This window comes from Podarcis melisellensis (assembly GCF_964234715.1).
Source record: "Podarcis melisellensis genome assembly, chromosome: 4".
Lineage (NCBI taxonomy): Eukaryota > Metazoa > Chordata > Lepidosauria > Squamata > Lacertidae > Podarcis > Podarcis melisellensis.
This window is the reverse complement of record NC_138531.1, coordinates 88,444,137-88,463,774: the sequence shown is the minus strand read 5'-3', so window position 1 is coordinate 88,463,774 and position 19,638 is coordinate 88,444,137. Positions and strand designations below refer to the sequence as shown.

At 45.9% G+C, this 19,638-nt stretch overlaps 1 protein-coding gene across 4 annotated transcripts in view; it reads right to left on the bottom strand.

Annotated features, from left to right (window-relative positions):
* Positions 1 to 19,390, bottom strand: part of SLC36A4 (solute carrier family 36 member 4) — a 95,378-nt gene extending 75,988 nt beyond the window's left edge. For 2 of the 4 annotated variants that reach the window (XM_081909937.1, XM_081909940.1), the window contains exons 1-6: positions 7,778 to 7,823; positions 6,171 to 6,288; positions 5,155 to 5,245; positions 4,022 to 4,110; positions 3,563 to 3,658; positions 1,222 to 1,306 (exon numbers count right to left, since the gene is read on the bottom strand). In XM_081909937.1, coding sequence (XP_081766063.1) covers positions 1,222 to 1,306; positions 3,563 to 3,658; positions 4,022 to 4,110; positions 5,155 to 5,245; positions 6,171 to 6,288; positions 7,778 to 7,808 — 510 coding nt within the window. In that variant the 5' untranslated portion in view covers positions 7,809 to 7,823. Of the gene's footprint in view, positions 1 to 1,221; positions 1,307 to 3,562; positions 3,659 to 4,021; positions 4,111 to 5,154; positions 5,246 to 6,170; positions 6,289 to 7,777; positions 7,824 to 19,298 lie in introns of those variants that run through there. The other 2 variants (XM_081909938.1, XM_081909939.1) reach the window with 2 other exon arrangements.
* Between the last annotated feature and the right edge of the window lie 248 nt (positions 19,391 to 19,638).

The following is a 19,638-nucleotide window of genomic DNA, read 5'->3' as shown; positions in this document are numbered from 1 at the left end:
ACCTCAGAGAAAGCAGAAGGAAGAGAGTGATGCCTCAGACATTACAGGTTCACCATGCAGTACACAGTACACAGTACACTACCAGTACACAGTACACAGTACACAGAAGTACACAGTACACAGAAGTTCACTGCAGAGAAAGAAGGTGTGCATGGTTTCGAATAGAGATACTGTGACACAAGGGATATGGAACAGCAATTTATATTTTTTTTGCTACGGGTAGTTTACTGTGGTTGACAAGTGCACACTGCAAAAAAAAAGTTTTCCCTTTAAGAAATAGAATTACATTGAATAGCCATTCTGATAGCTAGCCCTTTGGCTCCCCCTACAGAGTGAATATTCCATAACAGCATATCTTCTGACATGAATACGAACTGGCCAATCTTATCCATGATGACTGGCAGTGGCACTCCAGAGTCACACACAGGAATCAGAACTGAACTTGGGATGTTTGGCTTGCAAAGAACATCCCCTTTCACTAAGCTATGACTTTTTCCCACTGAGATGTGGTCTGGTCAGCAACCGAATAGCAGACAACATACAACCAACGACAAACAGCACTGGCCTGCGATTGCTCCAGTTGGAGAACAGCCTTTACCAAAGGTGTCACGGGCTTTGAAGACACTCGAACTCAGGACGCAAGGGAGAAAGGTGCTAGGAGGAAGGTACACTTGGCAAATCCACACCGTGATCAACACCCACCCGGAAACCAATGTCCCCACTGTGGAAGGACGTGTGGTTCCAGAATTGGCCTCCACAGTCACTTACAGACTCATTGTTAAAAACGTGTTTATGGAAGACAATCTTACTTGGCTACGAGTGATCGCCAAAGAAGAGAAGAAGAGACCGCCAAACATCCCGTGCACGTTCCCTCTGACTCAATTCAGTGGAACGTAAAACATGAACTGGATTGAACTGGCGGTGACCTTTCTCAGGTGGGCCTTTTCAGCAGTGGCTCCTTGTTTGTGGGATGCCTTCCTAGCATGCTGTACCTTTATCAGGAGGAATCTGAAAACATTCCTGTCTACCCAGGGATTGGATGGCTGAAGAATACTTTTCCTAGCAACCCCAAGATCACTGGAGGGAATAACGTTTTCAGCTGTAACAGCTTTCAGAATGTGTTTTGTTTTGTTTTTCAAATTCTGCATCCTTTTTTTAACCCTGGGCTCCTTCAGGTAGACGGGTGCAATATCAATTCCACGGATAAATTTATTGGCTTACTTGTTTCACGTTTTCTGCCAAGAACACGATATAAACGCTGCAGAACCCCAGCTGCGTAATCACAAGGAAGAAGTCCACAACGTATCTGCAGTGGCACAATGAGAGAGAGAAAACTCAAGTTAACTAGTGTTTATCTGCAGGGAGGAAAAGATTTGGAGGTCACATCCAATGCACTGAGGAGTCGTATGCAATCAAATGAAGCTTTCCCTGCAAAACAGCAATTTGCTACCTTCCTTCTAGAGTGCCTACACTGACTAGGCAACGTACATACAATCAAAATATAGTGGTGGGCAAATCTTCCCTTTTTTTCTTTCTCTTTTTAAGGAAGGGAAATGGAAACAGACCAGTTAGTCAGTGCAAGGACCGAGATATGTTTCTCTTAAAACAGGCATGAAATCCAGGTTGACGTCGAGCTTTCCTAAACCTGTTAGTACTCCTTGAACCACAAGGATCAAAGTGTTCCATGAAGTCTCCAGGCAGATTTCACACCCGCGCAAGAGAGTCTGTTGACGGGCTGGTGTTGTGCACAGACAGAGCATTTGGTTTACAGCATTTGGTTTACAGGGCAAATCAGACAGGGACGACTCAGCAGAAGGCCTGGGAGCAAATACTGGTGCAGCAGTGCTAAAGCAAAGCCAGCGAAAGGAACCCGAAGCCTTTGGAGCGCAGCGCGAGTTCCCGCTGTGCTCCAAAGGCTTCAGGCGGCTATCCCTGAAGCCTTTGGAGCGCAGCAGGAACTCGCTATGTGCTCCAAAGGCTTCGGGTTCCTTTTGCTGAAGCCGGGAGAGCAAGACTCTCCTGGCTTCAGCAGAGAGGGAGAGCTGTGCAGCGCCCATTCAGCCAAGCGGGAGGAGAAATGGAAGGGGCTCCGTTTCTCCTGCCGCTTCACTGAAGGGGCGCTGAGCAGAGAGGGGGAGAATTTTTTTTTCTTGTTCTCCACCTCTAAAACAAGGTGCATCCTATGGTTGGGTGTGTTCTATAGAGCGAAAAATACCGCAATTCGTTCCAGAGGTCCGTTCTTAACCTGAAACTGTTCTTAACCTGAAGCACCACTTTAGCTAATGGGGCCTCCTGCTGCTGCCATGCTACCGGAGCACGATTTCTGTTCTCATCCTGAAGCAAAGTTCTTAACCCGAGGTACTATTTCTGGGTTAGCGGAGTCTGTAATCTGAAGCGTATGTAACCCGAGGTACCACTGTACCGCATTTTGTTGGCAATACAGTTCTAACCTTTCAAGGACCCCACCTCAGGACAGAGCAGTCAGAAGATTCAGAATACGTCCATTCTCTGCTTGCCCCTGCTTTCCATTCCCAGAGCCATACCATTTAGTAATTGGGACACGCTAGATGCTGGATAGCTCAGTCGGTAGAGCATGAGACTCTTAATCTCGGGGGTTGTGGGTTTGAGCCCCACCTTGGGCAAAAAGATTCCTGAATTCCAGGGGCCGGACTAGATGACCCATGCCGTCCCTTTCAACCGTACAGTTCTATGATTCTAGGTCACAGCGCCACAGTGCCTCCAATGGCAATATCACTTTTGCCGCCGTTTGCATCAGTAGGCTGTGAATGCCAACTCTATTAACTAAAATGTGTCTGCATTTGATTAAAGGTAAAGTGACTAGGTTATTGTGATCCATGGAGATCTTTATGGATGCCTTTTTTGGGGACAAAAGAGCCTGGGGATTTTGCCTGCAGTAAACTTACACCTTCCCCGCAATACTTATTTTTTATGAAACCAGCAACACAACAACACCTATATGAGATGCAAAATTCCCTTCCAACACGTAAGGGCACCTTCATTACATAACTTTAGCAAACTACGAAACACGTCTCTACCCTGGACTTCAACGCCTGAGATACAGTATTTTTTCATGACCCACCCTAGCCTTCTGATTGTAAAAGGTTTTTCTCTGATCGGAACATTATATTTTTGCACTGTTCACCCCTCCTTATGGTGAAAGGTGGGCAAGAAACCAAATAATAGCAATGAATGAATAGCAACGATATAGATTCTGTGTATTGTTATTTATCTACTGTATTCTTATCCTATGGGATAGCTCACTTGGTAGAGCATGGGACTCTTAATCCTAGGGTCGTGGGTTCGAGTTCCGTATCAGATTCCTGCATTGCAGGGGGTTGGACTAGATGACCCTCAGGGGTCCCTTTCAACTCCACAATTCTATGATTCTATAATACTTCTCAGGAAAGGACTGCCTCCCAAAGCAGCTCATATTGGTATTGAGGGGCTCTACAATCAGACTTACGAACTGAAAAGGAAGAGGCAAGGAGAGTGGAGGGTGATAGAGGAGGGAGATCCGTTTCAAATTCTTGTAGAAGCTTACCTTCCCCAAGAAGCTCGTTTCTGCAACACGTTAAAGGGACCCACTTCCATCGCATAGCTAACTGTGTCGCTATACCCTAAGGTAGTTTTTTTCAACCTGGCACGAACGAGAAAAGAAAATACTGATTATTTCCCAACTACGGTTATTGAACAAGATGCAACTTTGCAGAAATGAGTTTTGCCTCACTTAAAAAAAGGGGGGGAGCACTCAGCCAGCAAACAAAGTCCAAATTGGCTAACATGCATTTCAAATTAAGCAGGCTAATTGAAGTGGGGCCATCGAGAGCGGATAACGCCAAGAAATGCAGATAAAGCCAGCCCCAGCCGTATGGCCACTGCGGCACACTCTGAAGTTAAATATAAGCTTCCAAGAAACCGAGAAGTAAACTAAGGAAGGCTATCTTGCAAAGTGGAGGGGAGGCAGGTTTTGACTTCCCTTCAGCCGTCGACAAGCGCTTACCTTTGGGATAGGTAATGGCTGCATCGCACCAAAATGTGCATGCAGTGGATGGATACAATCCCAATGAACAAAAGGCTGAATGGCCCGAGCTGTGTGGAAGAGAGAAACACAGGCACAGTAAGAAGAACCGCTTCCCAGGCCACACCCCTTCCAGCCACACCCTCTGCCCAGGCCACACCCTCTCCCCAAGCCACACCCCTTCCAGCCACGCCCTCTCCCCAGGCCACACACCCCTTCTGGCCACACCCTCTCCCCAAGCCACACCCTCTCCTCAGGCCATCACCCCCAGGTCCCACCCTCACTGCCCCTGTTTTGTGCTTTTCACCTGGCTGAAATGTGTCTAATAATGCTTCTTGCTTTTCTGAATGGAGGATAGAGGGTGGGTGAGAGAGAGAGAGAGAGAGAGAGAGAGAGAGAGAGAGAGAGAGAGAGAGAGAGAGACTAGACTGCTGTACTAAGGTAAAACTTGCATTCATTGCTCCACCCATTTTTACTCAGGCCGACCACCATCATGCGGCCCCTGAAAGCTTGCACAGAAGGGAAAGTGGCCCTCGGACTTAAGAACGATTCCCCACCACTGTCCGAAATTGTTTAACGGGAGGGCACCTTTGCTTGCAAGTCCATAACCCTGTACGCTAACAGCAAACTCAATTCCTCCTGGTGCTGATCCGGACGTTGCCAAAACAGCACCATCCACACATGGCCAGCAGGCTTGGGATTGACCCAAAGGTTTGCAGAAGAAGAAGTAGTAGCAATATTTCAGGGGGAAACCCAAGGGGACAAAAAAAAAGACAATGGCCACCAAACGCAGCTCAAGAAAGACTGAGTATACTCTGTAGCCGTGGAATGCTCCCTGGCTATTGGGAAGGGAACGGAATACGCTGGAAAAGTGCCTTGAACCCTGATCAGAGTGAGTACAGATTGCAGTGCTTTGGGCTGCGTGGCTCCTAATCCGAGTAGACCCAAGGGAACCGTGCATGTCAATTTCAATGGGTGTGTTCCAAGTAGGACTAACATGAGATGCATGCAACCCTTTTTTTGCAGGACGCATTTGGAGACTGCCAACACACAGCTGTCAACAGCAAAATCTAAACAGGACTTTCCCCCCTCACCGGAACTGATGAGCCACTTACCAGAAGGCCTGCATTTTTTATTGCAAGCGGGAGGCCTAGAAGTCCAGTTCCAACGTTTCCTTTGAGGAGATGAGTGAGTGTCTGTACAAACCTAAAAATGAGAGAGAGACACAGACACCAACATCTGTAAACTAGGACAATGTAAAACAACTGGAACACATGTGCCCCAGAGGATAGGTCTTCCCTGCGGCTACAGGGAAGATGGGAGGGCACTAAGGAATTTAATTTAATGATTTCAACAATTAAATTTAAGAGTAATGCAATTGAAAGCCAGTGTGGTATAATGTCAGACGAGGTGCTGGGAGACCAAGGTTCAAATCCCCCCAACTCAACCATAAACCTCACTGGGTGACCTTGGGCCAGTCACACACCCTCATCCCAACCTACCTCACAGGGTTGTTGTGAGGATTAAATGAGGAGGGAGAGAACTACGTACCCCACCCTGAGCTCCTTTGAGAAGAAGGTGGGATATAAATGCAATAAATATATAGTATTTTATATAGGTATATGTGTTTTCTTAAGCAGAAATACATAGAAAGCTATGGTTTCCCCAGTAGTGATGTATGGAAGTGAGAGCTGGACCATAAAGAAGGCTGATCGCCGAAGAATTGATGCTTTTGAATTATGGTGCTGGAGGAGACTCTTGAGAGTCCCATGGACTGCAAGAAGATCAAAACTCTGCATTCTGAAGGAAATCAGCCCTGAGTGCTTACTGGAAGGACAGATCGTGAAGCTGAGGCTCCAGTACTTTGGCCACCTCATGAGAAGAGAAGACTCCCTGGAAAAGACCCTGATGTTGGGAAAGATGGAGGGCACAAGGAGAAGGGAACGACAGAGGACGAGATGGTTGGACAATGTTCTCGAAGCTACCAGCATGAGTTTGACCAAACTGCGGGGGCAGTGGAAGACAGGAGTGCCTGGCATGCTCTGGTCCATGGGGTCACGAAGAGTCGGACACAACTAAACGACTAAACAAGAACAACATGTGTTTTCTTACGTAGAAATATGGTACTTACGAAATGCTGTCCTGGTTATCGAGCTGATACTTCTTCTCTGGCGGTAGCAATTCATTCTCATTCTCGTCTTCGCTGTCTGAATTCTGCTCTGCTATTAAAGGCTTCATTACTTCCAGGTCTATTAAAACAAGAGGGGAAGAGGGAAGGACCCAATATGTTTCCAGGTCGTCAAGGTGTTCATCCTGCCACAAATGTTCTTCAGGCAGCGGAGGAAGCAGCAACGGCCACCAACTTGGGATGGCTTTAAAAAAGGATTATGTACATGTTTGTAGATGAGGTAAAGGTAAAGGACCCCTGGACAGTTAAGTCTAGTCAAAGGTGACTCTGGGGTTGTGGCGCTCATCTCTCTTTCAGGCTGAGGGAGCCGGCGTTTGTCCACAGACAGATTTCTGGGTCATGTGGCCAGCATGACTAAACCGCTTCTGGTGCAAGGACTGAGACAAGTGCCAGAGCGCACAGAAATGCCGTTTACCTTCCCTCCGGAGTGGTACCTATTTATCTACTTGCACTTTGAGGTGCTTTCGAACTGCTAGGTTGGCAGGAGCAGGGACCGAGCAACGGGAGCTCACCCTGTCGCGGGGATTCGAACCGCCGACCTTCCGATCGGCAAGCCCAAGAGGCTCAGTGGTTTAGAGCACAGCGCCACCCGCATCCCAGTTTGGATTATAAGACTGTCAATGGCTATTAGCCACAATGGTTTCAAGGTAGGTGACATTCCCAGGCCTGCCTGGAGATATCTAGGATTGAACTTGGGAACTTCTGCATGCAAAACAGATGCTCTACCACTGAGTTGCAACCATACTCATTATTCTAGGCACCTTCTCACTAAGCAGGGGGAGATCAGCTGACCTGGAACCAACTATGACATCATTTAGAACCAGGCAAAGCTTTCTGTTTACACTGGCTTATCATCATACAGCTAGTTGCATTTTTTTCGTGCTATCCATACCTCTGAATTTTATAGGATATTTTCAACTGGTGTTTTCGCTATTTGACTTGTTGCCATTTCTTTTTATTAGTTTTGTTACAAGCCAAGGTAGACATTTTTTTCTGATGGGAAGCTTAAATAAAATGAGTGGTGCAGACTCTTGGGTTCCAAATGTTCTTCAACTACAACTTGCGTCAGCCCTGACCACTGGTCCTGCTAGGGATTATGGGACTTGTAGTCCAACAACTCCTGGGGACCCAAGGTTGAGGAAGCCTAGTTTAGAAGCAGGTTTCGTACCTCATCTGCTCTTTGAATGAACTAGGCCATCACCCTCATATTACAGGGAAGCCAACGTGGTTCCTTCCAGATTTTGCTGGACTACAAGTCCCATCAACCCTTTCCATTCAACATGACCGTTGGGAGCTTATGGGAGATACAGACCAGGGCTTCCCAAACTTGGGTCTCCAGCTGTTTTTTGGACTACAACTCCCATTATCCCTGACCACTGGTCCTGCTAGCTAGAGATGATGGGAGTTGTAGTCCAACAACAGCTGAAGTGTTTGGGAAACACTGCCCTAAACCAACATCTGGAGAACGCCATGTTGCCTAACCTTGCCATATTAAATTTCACTGTGCAGGTTACATTAATTAGTTGGAAGATTGAAATAATATAGCATACAGACGTTGCGATCGCCCCATACCCTCTTCATGAAAAACACATTAGTTGAAGGTCATATTTCAGTGCCATCTTATCTATGCCTTAATTACAGACAAATTCCTATGCAAAGATAGCTTTAAGTATTTCCTCATCAGTGCGTCACAATGGCACATTCTGCTTCGGCATAACAACAATAAGAATCAAACGCCTTGGAGTCTTACTAAGCTGGAGATGCAAAAGCAGTTCAGTGCTTTTTCCCGCAGCTACTAGATCTTGATTTTAAGGATTCCGGCGCCCTCAGGTGAGAAGGTGGAGACAGGGAACAACCTGGTGGCCCATGGGGTAGAGCTTGGGGAAATTTTAACACCTTTTCATGCCCCAATCCACCTCTACTGGTTAGCAACTCTACTGGAAGTCTAGGCCCAATGTCATATAATGCAAGAAAGGTATCCTCAACCATTGGATAGCAGCAAGAGGCAATATGGTGCTGTGTTATAAAGCCCTAAAATTACTCAGGGGCCTAAATATCTTTGGGACTGCCTCTTCCAATACCAGCTGACTCAAATCTTAAAACTGGCTAAAGGCTCTGATTCTGGTCCCCACTTGGGTTTATAAGCAAGGGGCCTCTTCTCCATAGCGGGGGTCTCAGCTCCAGAATGACCCCCACCCCCTGAAGTGAGGTCCTCTAAGTGGTCATCTCTCATGTATAGTTTAGCTGAAATTCCTACACTGCAGGGGATTGGACTGCATAGACCAAGGGTAGGCGACCTAAGGCCCGGGGGCCGGATGCGGCCCAATCATCTTCTAAATCCGGTCCGCGGATGGTCTGGGAATCAGTGTGTTTTTACATGAGTAGATTGTGTTCTTATATTTAAAATGCATCTCTGGGTTATTTGTGGGTTATAGGAATTCGTTCATTTCTCCCCCCCTCAATATATATATATATATAGTCTGGCCCCCCACATGGTCAGAGGGATGGTGGACCGGCCCACGGCTGAAAAAGGTTGCTGACTCCTGAGATAGATGCTTAGGAAATAAACAACTATCTGACTTTTAGAAGACATCTGAAGGCAGCCCTGTTTAGGGAAGTTTTTAAAGTTTGATGTTTTATCATATCAAAATAAAAAAAAATCCTTCCAGTAACACCTGTTTCAGTGTATCTGAAGAAGTGTGCATGCACACAAAAGCTCATACCAATAACAAACTTAGTTGGTCTCTAAGGTGCTACTGGAAGGAATTTTTTTTATTTTGTTTCGACTACGGCAGACCAACACGGCTCCCTACCTGTAACTATGTTTTATCATGTTTTTAATATTCTGTTGGGAGCTGCCTAGAGTGGCTGGGGAAACCCAGCTAGATGGGTGGGATATAAATTAATATTATTCTTATTCCAACTCTACAATTCCAAGTGAGCTTGCATTATAATGCTCCTGTTTTGTTTCACATATGCTGTATTTTATTGCTTATTGGTGGTTGTGCATTGCTCTGGCCCCCTCTGGAGGAAGGGCAATTCCTAAACAACATTCGCCGCAGGGATCGTTTCGGCGATCAGCTGTAGCCCTGGCATAATCAGCTCAAGCACTCAGAACTCTGATAGGATGGTTTTGCTGGATTACATGGCATTTCTCCCAATCAATCAAAAGTCTTGACTACACACAAACCTGGCCTCTCTACAGCCAGGTAACCCACTTGCCTTGCAGTTATCAGCTGTGAAATCTGCAGCCAGACCCAACTAATCCACCTGACTTTTCTCTCTCTTTCTCCGGAGAAGCCGCTGGGAAATCTACCATTGTTTGGTCCTGTCGCAGCTGGACTGTCAGGAAACAATGCATGTGAGCCACCAGTCAGCTAAACATTAAGCTAAACAACACACTGGTCTTTTCAAGCACCTGCAAAAGGGCTGCTGGAGTTCTAGAAGCTTCCGGAGGTGAACTTAGCCTCCTTCTGCCTCAGGAGACATAGAATAACAGAGTTGGGACCCGAGGGTAATCTAGTCCGACCCCCTTGCAAATGCTGGAATCTCAGCTAATGCATCCACAACATATATAGCCATCCAACCTCTGCTTAAAACCACAAGAAAAATACAAAGCCCCCAGGCATAACATAAAGCTGGCTCATCAGGTTTTCAGCTCATTGACTCTTGCAGCATAATGCTAGACTAGAAAGCAACATAAGGGAGTTTAGAAACGGGGACTAATCGTGGGTAGCGGGGCCATCTCCTGTTTGGGTCAAGGATGCAACTCAGAAGGCGGCTCTGTGTGTTCATGAGTAGACAAGACATCACTATGGCCACAATATTTAAACCAGGCTTATACAATTTTATCAGGAATGGTTGTTAAGGCTGCTGCAGCTGTGGCTTTCTGGGGTCAGCAGCATTGCTAAACTACAGTTCCCAGGATCCTCTGGGGGGAGCCATGACTATCAATAGGGCATATATGTGGGTGTCACCTGTCCTGAATTATTTGTTTTGCTCATGCCACAGAAATATGCTTCTGATCACTTTGGTTAGAAGATGCTGAGACCCTATCTGCCCACGGACTGCCTCACCAGAGTGGTGCATGCTCTGGTTATCTCCCGCTTGGACTACTGCAATGAGCTCTATGTGGGGTTCCCTTTGAAGGTGACTCAGAAACTACAACTAATCCAGAATGCGGCAGCTAGACTGGGAGCAGACGCCGAAACCACATAACACTGGTCTTGAAAGACCTACATTGGCTCCCAATACGTTTCCGAGCACACTTCAAAGTTTTGGTGCTGACCTTTAAAGCCCAAAATGGCCTTGGTCCAGTATACCTGAAGGAGCGTCTCCACCCCCATCGTTCTACCTGGACACTGAGGTCCAGTGCCAAGGGCCTTCTGGTGGTTCCCTCAATTGCGAGAAGCCAAGTTACAGGGAACCAGGCAGAGGCCTTCTTGGTAGTGGCACCCGCCCTGTGGAACGCCCTCCCACCAGATGTCAAAGAGAACAACAACTACCAGACCTTTAGAAGACATCTGAAGGCAGACCTGTTTAGGGAAGTTTTTAATGTTTGATGCATTACTGTATTTTAATATTTTGTTGGAAGCCGCCCAGAGTGGCTGGGGAAGCCCAGCCAGATGGGTGGGGTATAAATAATAAATTATTATAAATTATTATTATTATTACTATGCGACCTTTCTCCCTGTAGAACCGTAACTTAAAATTTCCTTTCCCGTTCTTCCAAAGCCACCTGCGAAATTTGGGGAGATTGTTCTCAGGTCGCCTTTACTTCCAATTCTCCCTCGGCCAAAGTTGACTCTCATTTCCCTCAGCTGATGGGCAAAAAGTTCTTTCCCAGCTGACAAAGATCCATTTCCCTAGCAAATGGCTAGTAATCCTTTCCAATTTCCTTCCCACAAGAGTGCAAAAAGGAGTCACACAATAGTAACGACTCTTTTTAAAGTATCTTCATGTGAAATCAATATAAATGGTATCTCTATAATGCGATCCCAAATTATGGTTGCCCAATATAACTGACTCGCTTTATCCATTAAGATGGGTAAATCTTACAGCAATGACGCCAAACTTGGTACATTTCAGAGGAAATGTTTCAGGCACTGAATTTGATTTCAGAGAGTGGGAGAAAGAGAACAAGTAAAAGTAATCCATTTAGGTCCTTGATGGAAATGCAGGTGTAAAGAGGAGGGGAAAATGTGTTCAGGAACAAAGTCAACACTTCTGCATCATTTAGCCTCCCCTCTATTTTGGTCTTCAACTAATGGATTGAATCAGCGTACAATGGAACCTCGTGTTACGTATCACCCTCTTTGCGAATGCTTCGGGTTACGAGCTCCGCTAACCTGGAAGTAGACGCCCCTTCTTGCGGACGTTGCCCCGGGATGTGAGCGGAAGTCGCGCGCCGGTGGCGCAGCAGCAGCAGGAGGCGCCATTAGTGAAAGCGTACCTCATATTAAGAATGGTTTTGGGTTACAAACGTAATTAAGTTTGTAACTGGAGGTAACCCTGTAGCTTCAAACTACATTTTTGCCCAGCAACAGTTTCCGAAAGTCTTCACTCACTTACTTTTCTTTATGTTGGTCACCATCAGTTCCATGCTGTTTCTGTTCCTAATCTATGGCTTTGGTTCTTGTGTGTGTGTGTGTGTGTGTGTGTGTGTCACTTCATTAAAGGGTTACACCAGCACAAGGAACCAACCAATCCGATTTGGCTATGGCATGAAGCCAAATCAGAATGAAGGCAATAAGTGCCACTATCACTCTGCATAGGCTTCTTGATGAGGCCATATAACATGAGGTTTTGCTGCTTGGCGAGCGTAACTAAGCCAAGTCAGAGCGAGGGCATTACTCCTGCCTTCATTCTGAATGAACAAAAAAAAAGCCTCTTTGGTATAAAACCAAATGGGGTAGGAAAAACACAGGAAGACAGGGAAGAAATCTAAAATGCTGCTGCTGAGCACATATATTAGCATTTTGTGCGGAAGTTTGGGGTAGAATGAACAGGAAAGAGGGAAAACGGAAGTAGAGGGAGGGGACAAAATAAGAGAAGATAGATGAAACCTCCAGTTGGCAAGGGATAGCTCAGGCGGTAGAGCATTGGATTCTTAATCTCAGGGGTTGTAGGTTCAAGCTATAAAAAGATTCCTGCATTCCAGGAGGCTGGACTAGATGACCCTCGTGGTCCCTTCCAACTCTACAGTTCTGTGATTCTAAGTTGAAAGATTTGCTTAAGCATGCAAATTATCACCGGGTCAATGGAGATAGGGACATGCAAGCCCCATCCCATCCCTTGTGCCCCCGATCCCTGCCAGGGGGTCTTCCACCTGTTTGCAAGAACACTGGGGTGGAGTTTAATGCACACCCTTGTCCCCAACCTTACCTGGAGAATCTGCATGTCCAGGTAAATGCCTGAACATGCTTATCCTTGCAGTCCAAGGATCCAGACCCACACCCAGAGATTTGACTTTATGTATCATTTACCCAAGTGGCCCAACTGGCTCAACAAGTGAGGCAGGGCTAGAAGCAGACTCCTTTGCTGAATCAGGCATTTGCTCAAAAGCCAATACCAGAATGGCGCTTTCCAAGATTTGCAAACAGTTGTAAAAGTGCATGCCTAGAGGAAATTGGACGGTGCTCTTGCAAACAGATTCTGAATGAAGCGCCTACCAGTGCAGAGATCAACACTAAGCATCGCGAAGATCCAGCTATTAACGAATAGTACAATGTTGTGTTATAGTTCAGAACTTAACTGGTTAAATTCCCTGGTGTGTGTCACCTGCTGACGTCAGCTTACAGCTGGGCGGAGACAGAAGCTTTTAGAAGCTAAGGAGGAGGAGTTTTTCCCTGTACTTTCACTTCTCTCTGTGTATCTGTGAGAGAGACATGGCTGAAAGAAGCCCTGGTCTTTGTTAGCTGAAATGTTTTAATAAAGAGCTGTAAATAGACAAATCTGTCTATGTGTGCTTACAAGGAGCAAGTCTGCTTTACACGCTGTGTTCTACTCTGCTAAAAGCCGTGACCTGAAGAGACAGCAGGAGTTATTGCGCAGCTTGGGAGGAAGCGTGCCGGACCGCTGTAAGTGATTGATTGGGATCGTAAAGCTGTCTGAAGTTGCGGCTCTATCGATCAAGGGCCAGATCGATATCTATCCGAACATGTTGTATGTTAGCTAATTTATAAAATGATGTATAAAATTATTGTATTTTCCTTTGCAGACCAGACTGAGCTCAAGTCAGCCTATCTGCAGTACCTGTGTGTCCCATTTCCTTTGATTTCAAACCATGTGTGCAAAGTTACAGGTAGGTAGCCGTGTTGTTCTGCCGTAGTCGAAACAAAATAAAAAAAATTCCTTAGAGACCAACTACAGGTGTAACTCGGAAAATTAGAATATTGTGGGAAAGTTCATTTATTTCAGTAATTCAACTTAAAAGGTGAAACTAATATATGAGATAGACTCATGACATGCAAAGGTTATTGGTATGAGCTTTCATGTGCATGCACACAATTTTTTTTATTTTGTTTCATGTGTGCAAAGGTAGCATTTTGCTGCAAGGCTTATGAGCACCAGTCAGCTGGTTGGCGCTTTGAGCAAGCCCAATTTGGACAGCGACCAGATGTCAGCGACCAATATCAGCTGCTATTAAGTGTCAATCAACTGCTTGGCACCCACAGCAAGCCTCATTTGTCAATGAACAATTGAGAGCAATCGAGAGTACACTTTTAAGGCTTCCAGATCCATCCTTTGAGGAAGTGTCTTTACCTGCCCTGCACCTGGTGTCACATATGATGCCAGCTATGGGACAGGTTTGAGGGGAAACAGCCTCCCAGTATGAGGCGTAATTTGGCCCATGAGCCAGGGGTTCTCCCCACCACTGATTAAAATGATTACCGTATTTTTCGCTCTATAGGACGCACTTTTTCCCCTTCAAAAATGAAGGGAAAATGTGTGTGCGTCCTATGGAGCGAAGACACCATAGCCCCGCGACCCTCTCCCGGGGGGAGAGGTGACGCGCAGCTATGGCAGGAGCCTCCATAGCCGCGCGTCACCTCAGCAGCCGGGAGAGCGTGCGGGGGGCTAAAGAAGCCATAGCCCCGCGATCCTCTCCCAGCTGGAGAAGCGACGCGTGACTATGGCAGCAGCCTCTCCGCTGCGCCTTTCCGCTGCTCCCTGACCTGCTCTTTGGGGCTGGTGGTGGGCTTCCCCCCGCCAGCCCCAAAGAGCAGGTCAAAAGGAACCTGAAGCCTGGAGAGCCAGAGGGGTCGGTGCACACCGACCCCTCTCGCTCTCCAGGCTTCCAAGGTAGCCACCTGAACGCACCTTAAACGGCACCTTGTTTTAGAGCGGGAAAACAAGAGGGGGGAAATTCTCCCACTCTCTGCGCAGCGCTTCCTGCCGCTTTGCTGAAGGGGCGCTGGTCAGAGAGCGGAAGAATTTTTTTCCTTTGTTCTCCCCCCTCTAAAACAAGGTGCGTCCTATTGTCCGGTGCGTCCTATGGTGCGAAAAATATGGTAAGTCCATCATATAATATGTCCAGAAGATAATTCTTAGTACAAAGGTGGAAAGCAATCTGTGCAAGAAAAATGATTATCAAGCAAGCACAGTCTCTTCCCGTACTTACAGATGGGTGAAGAGAACCAAATTAAAACTTCATGCTAACTCTTCAGCCAGTGTTCTATAAACAGGTAAGACTAGATACCATGCCAAGTATACCAGTAATAAAATAAGCAGTCCTGGAAAAGATTCTTAATATTAATGTACTAGCTCTGTACGGTCTGTATTAAAGAAAGACCCACATATTACTGTAACAGAATGCACTTTTTATGGCCTAAACCCAACCCACTGAATGACAAGGCAGGCATCCTTTGCTATCTCAGCGATACACAATGAAGTATTTGTCTCTCAGTTTTGTAATCACATGCTCGTTGCAGTATCTAGCAGGGTGGATTTGATTTAAATCATCCATTTAAATCACTAGTCAGTAAGTCTTGATTTAAATCATTTTTTTACAGAAAGACTCGTTCTTGCTGGTATAATCTTAATATTTACATCCAGATGAAGGTTTCATTTTTGGAACAATAAATTTTCAGAGTAGCTTTTACAGTTATATCAAAAAATACTAATTTGGTTATACAATTAGAAATTTGTTTCTAATAGACAGGTAATTATGAAATTATTCTTTATATTTGGACAACTTTTCTGCTGTACTTTATTGGAAGGAGAAAAATAACCATTTCCTTAACAATTTAAACAATTTATTTAAGTAAAACAATAACATAGTATATGTATCCATGTTTGTTAACTGATGTAGTTAAACGATTTAAAAAAACAAAACAACTTAGACTGAGTTTTAGCACACATGAAAAACCTAAAACAAATCTTTATTTCCTGATGAATAGCCTTTGGACTATAATGTAACTTAAACAGAAAACTATCTTTGGAAAGATTTTTCCTCCAAAAGCATTTTATTTTAAAAATCCAATTAATTATTTTTTTAATCCGATTCATTTTTTTTAAAAATCATTGATTTTTATCCACCCTGGTATCTTGGCTAGTCAGAAGATGGATAAATGCTTTGTCTGAAAGAGCAATTCATCATACATGAATTGGGATGGGGACTATGATTATAACAGCAATCCATGTTGCTCAGGTCTACAGAGCACCAGATTAAATAATAAAATGGTATATTGAAAGGTCAAGGAACAAGGCTTGTAGTTAAACGCAGTCATGTGGCTAAGCCAAATATGTAAAGCCTTTCAGAAATGTGGAAGATTCGTATAGAGCTTCTGGATGAACAAGTCAACCGCACCAGTGTTTCAGAAATGGAGAGAAGCAGTGCTCTTTTTCTAGAAAAAGAGGTGCCGGAACTCACCATGAACTTCTCCCTTTTTCTCTTTGAAAGGCAATGGCACCCACCTGAGAGGTGCCAGAGTTGAGCTCCAATGAGCTCCAGCTGGGTGGGGGGGGAGCCCTGGATAGGCGCATGTTCAGTTGTTGAATTAAGTAACCCAAGTGTTCTTTTGGAAGACTGATCATGTACCAGTTATGCTTAGCCCGTTCAGATTGCTCATGTGAACACAAATTAAGCCAGCAAAAGGGGTGGCATAAAACAGACCATATTTAAAATGTTCATTTTCTCTCTGCCAGGATTAGGTTAGCTCTAAGCCAGCAGTAGCCCCACTGCTGAACCCAGTTTGAATCTGAGGTAATTTTAAGCCAGTTTGCTTCACGCCACCTTTCTGTGTATAGGATTGCTCCCTCAGATTGTGTTTTTAATTAATGCTACTTTAATTAAGATCTGTGAAAAGGCTTACAGGGTCAAGGTGGAAAAGGAGGATGCAAATATTTTGAATTCAGAATTCGATCCGGCACATCTCTTAGTTGAAAGCCAGTTGGAACATGCGGTACATAGAATTTCTTGCATGCAAAACAAGCATAGGAGAAGCTTGCGTGATAATAAATCAATAGCAGTTGGGCTTATCTTTGGGGGGGAGAAACCGCTTTGAGGGGTTTTAGGGATAAATATCATGAAATAAATAAATAAATAGTTTATTGCCTCAGCTGCTTGTGTGGCTCAGTGCAGTTTGTTTGATGGTTTTTTTCCTTCCTTGCAGCCACAGTAAAAGCCAAGGGTAGATTTCCATTACCCAACTCCCTCTTGCACAATGCTGAATGATCAGGTCCAAGGAGGAATACAGTAGTCTTAATTGCATCTCAGTACTATTTCCAAAGTAAACCTTGTGGCTATCACAGCCATCATATCCTCCATAGGGCAGAAGTCCTAGCTATGGTGTTCACACACACACACACACACACACACACACCCCTTAACCCATTGGAAAGTCAGAATTCCATTGAAATTTGGGTTGATTAAGGCAAGTTGCTCAGATGGCGAAGCCACACCATGTGAAACAGGAGCAGGGCGTGTGTTAAGAGCTGGTGCAGAGACACCTCATATGAACACATTCACACATGGCAAGATCCATCAACACTCATTGTCTCCTTCCTTGCCCCACATTTAAGGTGATTCTGAGAGTTTACGGCATGCGGAATCAGAGTTGGAATTGCCCTCAAAAGGTTATGTAGTCTAAGCGCTGACAATGCAAAAGAAGTATACACGCAAAGCAGAACCGTCACATCCAAATAAAAACGGGCACATCCCTTTCAGGTGGCCTTGCTTCTCCGCTTCAAATCACCACTTATGTACGACTTTGTCTGAATTCAAAGAAGTCCAAAGAGACCACTTGCACCCCCACCCCCATCCACTCATTGTGCAAAGGGGAAGAAATAAATATTTGCTGCAAATATGAAAAACTCAGCCACACAGTTCTTGGAGAATGGGCCATTTGGAAACCTGCAGTATTAAAAATTAACTAGTTTAAGACAGGATTACTACAATGCACAGTTTGTGGGGCTTCTCTCGCACTTGATCCAGAAGCTGCAGTTAGTGCAGAATGCTGCAGCACAATTGCCAACAGGAGTGATGCCTTGTCAACCTACATGCGCCTACTCGACCGCTTCAATCGGCGGAACCAGCACCACTACAGGTGCCACATCACACCTGTTATTGCATTTGCAATAAGTCCAATCACTTACAGGTAGGTAGCCGTGTTGGTCTGCCGTAGTCAAAACAAAATTTATAAAAAATTCCTTCCAGTTTGGGGGGGGGGGTTGGATTTGATATCCCGTTTTATCACTACCCTAAGGAGTCTCAAGGGACGCGGGCGGCGCTGTGGGTTAAACCACAGAGCCTAGGACTTGCTGATCAGAAAGTCGGCGGTTTGAATCCCCGCGACAGGGTGAGCTCCTGTTGCTCGGTCCCTGCTTCTGCCAACCTAGCAGTTCGAAAGCATGTTGAAGTGCAAGTAGATAAATAGGTACCGCTCCAGCGGGAAGGTAAACAGCATTTCCATGCACTGCTCTGGTTTGCCAGAAGCGGCTTAGTCATGCTGGCCACTTGACCCAGAAGCTGTACGCCGGCTCCCTCAGCCAATAAAGCGAGATGAGCTCCGTAACCCCAGAGTCATCCACAACTGGACCTAATGGTCAGTTTACCCTTTACCTTTAAGGAGTCTCACAGCGGCTACCATTCTCGTTTCCCTTCCTCCCCCACAACAAACACTCTGTGAGGTGAGTGGGGCTGAGAGACTTCAGAGAAGTGTGACTAGCCCAAGGTCACCCAGCAGCTGCATGTGGAGGAGCGGAGACGCGAACCCGGTTCACCAGATTACGAGTCCACCGCTCTTAACCACTACACCACACCGGCTGTGTATTTGAAGAAGTGTGAATGCACACAAAAGCTCATACCAATAACAAATTTAGCTGGTCTCTAAGGTGCTACTGGAAGGAATCCAATCACTTAGTGCAGCAGCGCCTGCACTTCGGAACTCCCTGCCTATTGAGATCCAACAAGCATCTTCACCGCTCTGTTTTTTGGCGCTCGCTAGAAACATTCTTGTTCAGGCAAAGCTACCCAGGTGCTTGGAAAGCTCAGGTCCCATTAATCTGATTTCAACCTTTTGCACGTTTAAAAGGAGCTGCCTTTACAGTTTTGTCTTTTGTAAACCGCCCTTGAGGGTTTTGCAAACCGCCTTGAGGGTTTTGTTTTGTTTTTCACAATCAAGAGGAGTATAAATCTTATTAAATGAAATAAAAACAATAAAAATACGGTTCCCCATCCCCCCTTTTTTTAAACACACTGCAATCCCCCTGCAAGAGTTAAAAGCAAAGGCGGATTTTGCTAACTCCAACGCACCGGCCTCTCCTCACCCTCCCGAGGCTGCAGCGCCAGCCCAGGCTAAGCTGGGGAAGGGGCTCGGTTCAAACCTGTGTCCCCCACACCCCTCCAAACAGGATGGTCTCTCCCGACTCCTCGGATACAGAAAACGCGAACGGGGCAAACCATGACGGGCGGAGAGGGGTGATATGGAAACAAAAAAAGGGGAGATTAAAACACTTCGCTTCCCCCCACCCCGTACTCCCAACACTTCTCCCCATTAACGATCAGAGTTACTCCCCCAACCACCCATTCAATCCCCTCCGCCACCCGGCAAACATAAAGGTAAGTACCTAATTCTTCTCTTGCCGCCGTCTCCATCTCTGCCCTCTCTATGGTTCGCTCCACGACTCCTTCCGCCAATGTGGAGCCCCAGCGCCGCAGCAGCTGCTGCGCATGCGTCTACAAAGCCGGTTCAGGTTCCCCCCTCCCGCTGGGCTCGCGGGCAGCGGCTTACCATAGAGACGCATGGGGGCTAGAGAGGGCACAGGAGATACGGCCATCTCTCTGTGTAGTGGAGGGAGGAAAATTCCACAGCCAGCGAGGCTCTTTGAAGTAATCCCTAGAAGGGCCTTTTCTTTTTATTGGCTGTTGTGGCCCAAGACAGCTGTTTTGTCTCTCACATACAACACC